Genomic DNA, 11,021 nt, shown 5'->3' with positions numbered 1-11,021 from the left:
AGGAGATCAAGACCATCCTGGCTAGCATGGTGAAACCCTGCCTTTACTAAAAATGCAAAAAATTAGCTGGGCGTGGTGGTAGGCACCTGTAGTCCCAGCTACTCAGGAGGCTGAGGCAGGAGAATGGCGTGAACCTGGGAGGCGGAGCTTGCAGTGAGCTGAGATCGCACCACTGCACTCCAGCCTGAGCGACAGAGCTAGACTCTGCCTCAAAAAAAAAAAAAAAAAAAAGAAAGTAACAGCAAAAACCACAATTACTTTTGCAACACCCTCATACTTGTACTCACCTCTTTGCTTCAGGGTCTGCTTCTGGGGACACCAAAGTATGACAGGTGATCTAATTGTGTCATCCATTGACCACCACCTGGTTATTCCCTGGGCACCCACGGAAGCTTAACCTGAACCCATCAATTTCCAAAATAATCCTGCCAAGAGCTCTTCCCAGCCTCATTTGACAGGAGAGGACACTGAGGCTTGGAGATACCTTGCCCACGGACCCAAAACAGGTAGGCTGGAATCAATACTGGCTCTTTTCAGCACACCTAAGAATCACTCTTAAAAGCAGGATCAGGAATGGAGCCTGTGCTCCATGTATTTCTCCCCATGAGGACCCCAAAGCCTGGCAAATAGGAGGTGCTTAGTAAGCACACCCAGCCAATAAATATGGAATCCCCATTTGGCTAAATAAATCCTTCCACATGGATTACCCAATGCAGTCATTATAGCAGTCCCAGGAATTGACTACTATAATCATCATCATCATTTCATAGATGAGGACCCCAGGGGGAAAGTGACCTTCCCAAGGCCACACGGCTAGTACTGGATGAAGCCTGTGTCCTTTGCCAGTCGGTCATAGGGATGGATGGTGGTGGTAAACAAATGAACAAAAATGGAGAGGAGAGAGGACTTGAAGCCACAGCTTACCCTGCCACCAGCTGGGCGACAACACATCGTCCCATCTTGGAACACATCTCTGTCACACACAGGGTAAATGGGATTATTCCCTGTGAATTATCTGCTAGCCTGAAGCTCCATCCATCTGCTCATTAACACAATAAAAAAAATTATCAAACGAGTCTTCTGACTCCCAGTCCCTGGGAGCCCAACTACATAACTTGGAAATGACTCTTTATTAGTCTGATCAAAGGCTCATTGTTCAGTAATTAGAAATCAGGGCCTCTCCCTCCAGGCTTGGGGCTCATAAACAACAGTTGGATGAGCTTTTTATTGGGGTTGGACCAAAAACTTAGACAGATCCATTTCCTCCTAATTTACACCTGCTTCAATGAGGGAAAAGCAGCGGGAGGCTGCGTTTTTCCTCCGGGAGATCATTGGCTCCCTTGGCTGTAGCAGGCAAGAAATGAGGGAGGGAGCGATGTTGAAGTGAGACCCTGGCTGAGACAGGACAAGGGCCTTAGAGACGGAGCACCAGTGCCAGATCCAGGGCTACATGATGTACAGAATCCCTGGTTCTCTCATTGAGGCTCCCATAGCAGCGGCGATGAGAAAGGGGCCTTGGAGACCATAGATGTGGCTGACTATCCAAAGACCCCTGAGGTCAGAAGAGGGCAGGCAGTGATGAGGCTCAGCTAGAATACCAGGTGATTCCATCATCTCATCATTTAATAAATATTTATTGAGGACCTACTAAGTGCCAGCACTCTGCTAGGCATGGGGATCAGATGGCGAATAAAAAAATACAGTGCCTGCTTGTAAAGATATCCCAGGCCAGTCGGGGAGGGTGGTCCCTCCTGGAGGGGAAGCAAAGTCCAGACTCAGAGAGGGCATGCATGCACCTGGTGAAGAGGAGGAGGGTGGAGGCAGAGGCCAGGCACACCTCACCCCCGGAGCTGAGAGCAGAAATGTCTTCATTCTTCAAGAATCTCTGAGACGTGCTGCACAGCTGGAAATGCAACAAGCAGATCCAGCTGTGACCTCCAAGCTTCATCTTTCTTGTCCTCAAACTCTCATGTATTGGACATTGGCACCCAAGAACAGGAAGTCCTAGGAAAAACAGGACAGGACAGGATGGTAAAGAGCATCCTCTACTCCAAAAAGATGCACCTGCCATTGAAAGGGAGCCCACGTCTCACGAAACACAAGCTCTGCCAGAATCCAGGTCAGTGCATAAATTGCGAGTGTGCCTCAGTCCCCAAGCTCTCCGTAAAGCACAGCTCTTCCCAGCTGCCTTCTCCAAGGTAGAGATCGATCTGTCATTCCCCGAGCTGCTGCTGCCTGGCAGGCCTCTAAGTGTCCTTTGCGTCACCTAAATTTTCTCTCTTTGGCAAATAATGAAAAATTGTGAACTGCTAGGGTATACTCTCCTGCTCTTCTTACGTTTCCATCACCCAGAGGGGCAGGAATTCTGAACCGAAGGCCAAGTTCAGTTCTTTCCCACAGTGATCCATCCTTTGTTTTAGATGGTTAGACACATGGGCAGAGTTGACCTCAAAATTCTAATGAATATTATAATATATAATAAATCTAATTACTTTCCACATGTCAAATATTGAGCTACAAGCTATCATACTTGCCCTCTAAATCATCACAAAAGCCCATTGACATTTGGGTTATGTCCCATTTTACAGAGGAGAAAACTGAGGCCGATGGTATGAACTGTCACTCAATCTTTGCTTTGAACAACGATCTGACTACTTATAAATGCTCAAGAGCAGTTAAGTGCTGAGTATCTCAGAGCCCAAAAGGGCTTTCGACATTTGTTTTTTAGATAGAACAGTTGGCCAGTGTTCCTAGGTCCCTAATCATCCCCTCTGCCCTTCATTCCCTTTAATGGTTATTATTTTCTGATGTTAACAATGTACCAGGCACAGCGCAGCATCTCCCTCCTGCTAATGAGTCTGCCAACCCAGTTCATCTCACCTCAAAAGATAACCTGAAAATTGGAAGCACAGATAGACCACAAAATGCTTGGTCAGAATAATAGTTTGAGTAATGAAAATAGTTTTCCCTATTTCACTTGATATTAAAATAGTTTTTAAGTTAAGCTTTAAAAAGAACCTTAAGTTAATTTTTTTTTTCTTTTGAGATGGAGTCTTGCTCTGTCGCCCAGGCTGGAGTGCAGTGGCATGATCTCAGCTCACTGCAACCTCTGCCTCCCATGTTCAAGCCATTCTCCTGCCTCAGCCTCCTGAGTAGCTGGGATTACAGGTGCGCACCACCATGCCCAGCTAATTTTTGTATTTTTAGTAGTGATGGGGTTTCACCATGTTGGCCAGGCTGGTCTCAAACTTTTGACCTCGTGATCTGCCCGCCTTGGCCTCCCAAAGTGCTGGGGTTACAGGCATGAACCACTGCTCCTGGCCTAAAAAAAAATTTTTTTTAAGTTTTTAAAAAAAAGGGAAAATAAGAAAACAGGTATGAGCACTAGTAATGCAACCGTGCAAAACAAACAAACAAACTTAAAAAAAAAACCCTTAAAACAAAAAGCACTAGAAGTACATCAAAATTCAAACTGTGCTTGTAGTGGAGCAATGGGTTTATGAATAATTTTTGTAAACATATATAGCGTTGGCTGTATATGGTGGCTCATGCCTGTAATCCCAGCACTTTGGGAGGCTGAGGTGAGCATATCACTTGAGGCCAGGAGTTTGAGACCAGCCTGGCCAGCATTGTGAAACCTTGTCTCTACCAAAAATACAAAAAAAAAAACCCACAAAAACTTAGCTGGGAGTGGTGGCGGGAGTCTGTAGTTCCAGCTACTCCAGAGGCTCAGGCTCAAGAATCTCTTGAACCTGGGAGGCAGAGGTTGCAGTAAGCCAAGATCGCACCACTGCACTCCAGCCTGGGTGACAGAGCCAGACTCTGTCTCAAAAAAAAAAAAAAAAAAAATATATATATATATGGTTGTAGTACTTGTTTAAATGGGGAGGCATGCCAAACAGGTATTTATAATAAAGTTCTTCAACCTTAAAATTTAGAAGAAAAGCTTAAAACTTACAAATGACTTTCAGAATCTGACCTAATGCTATGTCTAGGACTTACAGTATTTTCTTTCTTTTCTTTTTTTTTTGACGGAGTGTTGCTCTGTTGCCCAGGCTGGAGTGCAGTGGCGTGATCTCGGCTCACTGCAACCTTCACCTCCTGGATTCAAGCAATTCTCCTGCCTCAGCCTCCTGAGTAGCTGGGATTACAGGCACCGGCCACCATGTCCAGCTAATTTTTGTATTTTTAATAGAGACGGGGTTTCACCATGTTGGCCAGGCTGGTCTCAAACTCCTGACCTCGTGATCTGCCCGCCCCAGCCTCCCAAAGTGCTGGGATTACAGGCGTGAGCCACTGCACCTGGCCTCCAGTATTTTCTTTTTTTTTTTTTTTTTTGAGACGGAGTCTGGCTCTGTCGCCCAGGCTGGAGTGCAGTGGCGCAATCTCAGCTCAGGCCTGCAGTATTTTCAAAACGAGCCAGTCTTGAGCTTGTCTCACGCCCCTCATGGTAGGGATGGGATGTGGTGGTGGCATAGGGCTGTGTCAAATGCCACCTGCACCAGCAGAGGTGCCACTTCTGAAGGACATGTGGATGGCTTTGTGGCATATGGCAAGGCCCAGGAGCACCCGATCTGCCCCTGGCCAGACTTTCCCAGCTGCAGGGCTGGGCTGGGTGTCACCCATGAGTCATGGCCCCAAAGCTAGCATGCAAACCACCTCCTCCCTCACACATCCTCAGAGCCCCCCTGAACCCACCGACCTTATGGATCTGCAGCCCAAGGTCGTAGAGCTGAACACACTTCAGCAGAGGAAGGGGGAAGCCTTCGGCCAACTTATCTGGAGTTTGAAGCACAACATTGAAAGAGATTGGTGAATAAATAATAATTAGAGACAGATTTTTACCGAAAATGTTCTCTGCAAACTCTATATTCAGTATATTCCCATTTAGTGATTTCCAAGACTATGAGGTAGGTGTGATTATTCTTTCCATTTTACAGATAAGGAAACTGAGGCACAGAGTGGCCAAGTAACTTGTTCTAGGTCACACAGAAAGTGTCAGAAAGGGGATTTAAACCCAGGGAGGCTGACTTGGGAGCCTAAGCTATCAGGCATGGTGCTGTCTGGAGGAAGCACACATTCATGATAAGATAAAGAACAGGGCGTTCCACTCCCTGCCCTTTGCCCCGTCCTGCTCTCTGTTGCAGCCAAAAGAAGCAAAGCTTCATGGAAACAGGATTTAAGTCTTTTGCTTTCTTTTTTGACTAGGCAGTTGGGCAATTGACTGGGAGATGTGAGTTCAGAGGCAGCTGCCTTGTGCCTTCTATATTAACTTGGTCCTCAGTCTTTGACCTGCCTCTTCAGGATGTGGGGCACTTCCATGTGTCCCTCTGTCCCGCTTATAAGGAGGTTTCCCGTGCTCCAAAGAGCTGTCCCAGCCCCCAACCCTCATTAGAGCCCTGGAGGGAGATGAGGCCAACTTCAACGATCCCATGTCACAGGCAGGTCACTAAGCTCAGAGAGAAGTGACTTGCCCACGGTCATACAGCCCCCAGGAGAGCCCTGTTTTCCAAGTCCAACTCTCTTTCCTCCAGACAGCAGTGTTCACTTTTGACTTGGAAAAATCCACAGTGATTCTTACCGTTGAACTTGGGGTAGAGGGTGTTAAGGATGTAATAGTTGAGGAGCGCTTCCAACAGCTCTGCCTGGAGGAGAACAGGAGAGATACATTTACATCGCCACAGGGCCACACGGTGGTTCTGTGTGTGCCAACATAGCAAAACGCTTGGAAAAAGCAAACTAGTATTACATCATGCTACTATTTTATAAGATAAAACTCTTTTGAGATGAACATTTAGTATGCAAGTGAATAGAAAAATTTTGGAAAGTTACACACCCGACAGTCTTTCCTCTAAAGGAAGAACATCAACATTTGACATGTCCTTAGCCTTATCTTTAGTATCGGTTTTATTTACAGTGAGAATGTTTTTCCTGAACTACCTACATAATTTAAAAAATTTAATAAAAACAAATTAGCTTCTCTACCAAAATCATGAAACACAACTTCTAACTCCCACTATATGCCAAGCAGAGAGCTCAGAGCTTTACGTGCATGTCTGATTCAATCTTCACAACAACCCCTCAAAGTTCATATTAATGTCCCTATTCCACATATCGGGAAACTGAGGCCTACAGAATGAAAGGGACTTACCACAAACTGGGCAGCAGCATCAGGATTTGAATCTAAATGTATCTGAGTCTATAGTTTTTGTTTTTACATTTCATGCTCTGAAAACCCGACAGGATGGATTTTTGTGAAACTTCTCACTTGAATGTTTTACTTTGCAGTAAACACGCACAGATACGATATGAGTGCACCATTATTCACTCCACCCTTTATTCTCTGAAAGGAGTTAGCCTCAGGGTCCCTGCGTCTCTCCCCACCGCTTCTGTGTTTGTTTCCACTTCATAAGTGCTTCAGGAAAGTCTGGGAGGCAGGGCACAGGTGGAGGTGGTCAGTGGAGGCCAGCATCATGGAATGGTAAAAGAGAAGCCAACGACTACACATTAAAGTCTACCCAGCTCCTCCTTCCCTCTTTCCAGAAAGCTCTTCTCCATAACTTTGGCCCACACTGATTTTCACGTTCTCTTTCCTCCTTTTATATGGGGCCGTCTACTTCACCACTTTTTCTACCTTGTGGAAATCACTTCTTGGATTTACCTGCTCAGCACTCAATCCCTCTTGTTTTGATAATGGAGTCTATTTTCCCCCAGGGAACAACCCTCCTTGCCAGTCTTGGTCCATGTGCTTTGGATGTAGCTGACTGCAAATCCTGTCTCCTAGAGTGTAGATGAGATCCATGCTGGGCTGAGTTCTGGCCACAGTGCTTGGCTTAAGACTGGGGGCCTAAGATTAGTCCACTGAGAGCTAGCACAGAGATTTTGTGTGTGTGTGTGTAAATTTTTTAAAAAACTGAAACTGTAAGAAACTCTGGGGCTTGCTACCAATTGGAAGAGCCTGCCTGAGAGTGAAGCTAACACAGATGAAAACAGAACAGAGAGATGGAGAGAGATTCTTGATGCACTAATTAGAACACCTGGATCCAGCTATGCCTGAAATCTCTGGTCTTCATTTTTTCATTTATTTTTGCTTTTCAATTATATTCCCCTCTTTGCTTAAGATGACTTCAATTGGCTTTCTGTCTCTTGCAGTTAAGAGAATTCTGTTCAGTAGATGACTTAATTATATATTGTTTTATATTAGGATATAACTGTTCCTTGGCCCTATGTCTTGTGTCTTCGAGACCTTTTACACTTCTGCAGGGCAAAAAATCAACTCTTCTCCTTTTGTATTTCCTATTATAGGTGCCATAGCAATTGCTTAGGAAACACCCCAGATTAATTAACATTCTAATCATGTCATCAATAAAAACAACTTACATTGAATAGTCCAACTTTGGATTCTTTCAGTTCCACTTTTACCCTGTAATGAATCAGAGAAGATTAAAAGGTGTGGGCTTTATGCAAGTTTAAGCAACGCGGGGGTCCCCAGAAGCGAGAAAGGATGAGCTTGAGAAGGCACAGGGCCAAAGGTAGGGCGGGAGCAGGAGTGGAAAAGATGACTGAGGAACTAAAAGCAGTGATACAATGATATCGGGAAGACTGTCACAGGGCAGATGAGATAGTGTCAAAAAGCTCACTCTTTATCATTTCAGGAAGTTAATATAGCTGGCGTCTAAAATTCATACATTAAGAAGTAACAGTCTTAGCGCATTCTTTAACAATTTGAGATTTGTGGGGGCAGGACCAGTGGGGAAGAAGAATTGGGCCAATTGGGGTGAAATGTAAGTGTCCTTTCCAAATGGTGCCCCCCCTCCCACCAGCTACAGAGAAGCAGCTACAGCATACAGATGGAGTCCAGCTGGGCACCCCCATGTAGGTAGGAGGCCAACTTACTTTCCTGGCTTCAGGAACCCAGTGATCTTGCTGGTATTGAAGGTCAAGATGGCGGACACATTAGTGGCCTGGAAATGCCAGAAGAAGGAAGCAGGTGTAAGTGATGAAGGTTGTATGTATAGGAAGGATGATGACAAGGGACCAACTGTCTCCTCTCAACAAACAGCTCAATGCGCTAAAGCAGGAAATTTGCCCACTAGATCATAGACTCCCAGAAGGCTCACTGTAGGTGCTCAAACAATATTTGAACTTGGACTTGAACATTTTTACTTGAAATTGTTGTTTATGATAGCAGTTAAACTTTGAACAGAGTACTAAGAGAAGGTATAGAGTACCTACCCTTGGAAAGCTCTAAAAAGGATCATTTCTAGTTATCTCGGGTCAAGATTCAGCCCTAGTAACAACAATAATAAATTATTATTATTGTTTTAGAGATGGAGTCTCTGTCTGTCGCCCAGCTGGAGTGCAGTGGTGCAGTCATGGCTCACTGCAGCCTCACTCTCCTGGGCTCAAGCGATCCTCCCACATCAACCCCCTGAGTAGATAGGACTACAGGTGCATGCCACCAGGCCTGGCTATTTGTTTTTTCTTTTTTGTAGCAATGGAGTCTTGCTATGTTGCCCAGGCTGCTCTCAAACTCCTGGCCTTGTGTGATTCTCCTGCCTTGACCTCCCAAAGTGCTGAGATTACAGATGTGAGCCACAACACCCAGACAGTAAATTATATTTTAATTTAAAATACATTAATAATGACACTTTTGATAACAATAACGACAACATTAAATTGCAGATATAGCCTCTAGGAAGAATTACCCTGGTAGAGATTTGACTTGTTGATTTCAAAAGTCAAGAAACAAGAGAGCAGAGTTCTCCATCCAGGGAGCAAGGCCCCCAAAGGACCCAACATCCCTTCCCTATTAGCCAGAGTCCATCAAAAAAGGAAAACTGACTCTCAATGTTTAACGCAGAGGGAATTTAATACAGGGAATTGGTTATACAAGTGATGGAATTGTTGAGAAGCTAGTAAAGTGTTGGTGAGGCCACCCAGAGATTATCCAGAGACAGGAGGCTGTATCCACCCCAGGACGAGAGGAACAAAGAGTGGAGGTGGAATTATGGAAGTCACCATGAGGAGACATAGTCACAGCCAGAGCCTCTGCCGTGGCAAAGAAAGAGGAAATAGTACTCTGGCTTCATCCTTCCTCCCCGCCATCATTCTCCTGACAGTACCTCCCTTTGGTTGACCTGGGTGGAAATCAAAGTACAAAGAAGCTTGGGAAATGTAGTCTTCCAAGGTCAAATATAGACAAAAAACAGAGCAAATAGACAAACACCCGTATACCTTTCTCCCCACAATAGCCCAGACTCACAAAATGAGAGATACATGCATTAAACAAATACACCTGCAGACAGCTACAAAGTATCTTTGTAGTAAACGCTGAGAAGAAAGATAAGGGGGTGTTACAGGAAAAAGTGGTAAGGGGCGTAAGGTAGATTTGGGGTAAGGGCCAGCAAGAAAGCCCTCTCTCGGGAAGTAATATTTAAGTTGAGACCTGGAGGAATTACCCAGGTGGTGAGTGGGGAGAAAAGCATGTGGGGAAAAGGGAAAAGCATGTAGGGAAAAGGGAACAGCATTTGCAAAGGCTCTGAACCTTACCACACTGAGCCGGAAGACAGGCTCCTTGCTGGAGCTGGGCAAGAGCACAAAGGCATCTATCTCCATATAGAGGTCCACAGACAGATTCCCAGGGCTGAAGTTCAGGAGCGGAGCAGAGGGCACTGATCCCTGGAGTTCCAGGTTCATGTTGGGGTAGAGCCTGGCTAACTGGGAGCAGAATTAGGAGATTACATCAAGAGAAGAAAATATACAAGTCTGCCAGGAGATGCCTGAGGGAGTCAGATAAAGCTGGAAGTTGCTTTCAATTGATTTTATTTCCAACAAAATTCTTTGTGCCTTTTTCTCCTAGTGGCAAAACTGGCCATCTCTCCATGTCAGACACAGAGTCTGCACCATCTATTTCATGGCTGTGTTGTATTTCGTTATGTATGGGTCCTGCGATGGATTAAACTCTATTGGGCATCAAGTTGTCTCCAGGGTTTTGCCATTATAATGACCACCTCCTGTGAGCACCCTTGGCTATTCTTTTCAGGAAAACATTCCTAGAGGTGGAGTTGCTTGGCTGAAGGACAGCAATGCTTTCTTTTTTTGTTTTGTTTTTTGAGATGGAGTTTTGCTCTTGTCACCCAGGCTGGAGTGCAATGGTGCCATCTCAGCTCACTGCAACCTCTGCCTCTGGGGTTCAAGCGATTCTCCTTCCGCAGCCTCCCAAGTAGCTGGGATTACAGGTGTGCACCACCACACCTGGCTAATTTTGTATTTTTAGTAGAGACAGGGTTTCACCATGTTGGCCAGGCTGGTCTTGAACTCCTGACCTCAGGTGATCTGCCCGCCTCAGCCTCCCAAAGTGCTGGGATTGCAGGTGTGAGCCACCGCACCTGGCCAGCAATGCTTTTAAAACTTTCGGCAGGTATTGCCAAATTGTCCTCCAGAAAAGTTGGGCCCATTTTTTCTCCCTCCCTACCTCTCCCGAGGTTTCTCCATCCCCTCATCACATTCTGCTAATTGGGCATGCTGAGGTCAGATGCCAGTGTTTTCGAAATATGACACAGCTGGATCCCACCATTTCTTTTTTAAAAAAAATATTTAATTTTCTCTTATTACTCTTTTAATATGATATTCCACAGAACATTTCTTTCTTTCTTTCTTTTTTTTTTAACTTTTCTTTCTAAAATAGAGACAGGGTTTTGCTATGTTGTCCAGGCTGGTCTTGAACTCCTGGCCTCAAGCTACCCTCCCACTTTGGCCCCCCAGAGTGCTAGGATTATAGGCGTGAGCCACCACGACCAGCCCTAGATTCTACCATTTCAAAAGCGCTCTTAATTTTCTGTGTACTAGAGATAGGTACAGAGTTTAATTTGGGGCAAGACTCTTCCTTTTTAGGAGGATAATCGTGGAAAAACAGTACTCCCATGAACCTTTTGGTTATGTATATGTAAAACCTACATCCTCTTCTAGAAGGGAGACATTTGGAAGGCTGAGAGGGTAAAATGCTTCACTAAGAAGGT

At 45.2% G+C, this 11,021-nt stretch overlaps 1 protein-coding gene across 2 annotated transcripts in view; it reads right to left on the bottom strand.

Moving 5' to 3' along the window:
* Positions 1-798: 798 nt before the first annotated feature.
* LBP (lipopolysaccharide binding protein) overlaps positions 799-11,021 on the bottom strand; it is a 32,474-nt gene continuing 22,251 nt past the window's right edge. Inside the window, exons 10-15 of one of the 2 annotated variants that reach the window (XM_055372580.2) lie at positions 9,553-9,720; positions 7,897-7,964; positions 7,381-7,423; positions 5,582-5,645; positions 4,703-4,779; positions 799-2,004 (exon numbers count right to left, since the gene is read on the bottom strand). In XM_055372580.2, the coding sequence (XP_055228555.1) occupies positions 1,960-2,004; positions 4,703-4,779; positions 5,582-5,645; positions 7,381-7,423; positions 7,897-7,964; positions 9,553-9,720 (465 nt within the window). In that variant the 3' untranslated portion in view covers positions 799-1,959. Of the gene's footprint in view, positions 2,005-4,702; positions 4,780-5,581; positions 5,646-7,380; positions 7,424-7,896; positions 7,965-8,871; positions 9,141-9,552; positions 9,721-11,021 lie in introns of those variants that run through there. The other variant, XM_063702066.1, reaches the window with a different exon arrangement.

Source organism: Gorilla gorilla, chromosome 21, assembly GCF_029281585.2.
Source record: "Gorilla gorilla gorilla isolate KB3781 chromosome 21, NHGRI_mGorGor1-v2.1_pri, whole genome shotgun sequence".
Lineage (NCBI taxonomy): Eukaryota > Metazoa > Chordata > Mammalia > Primates > Hominidae > Gorilla > Gorilla gorilla.
This window is presented reverse-complemented; position numbering and strand designations above follow the sequence as displayed.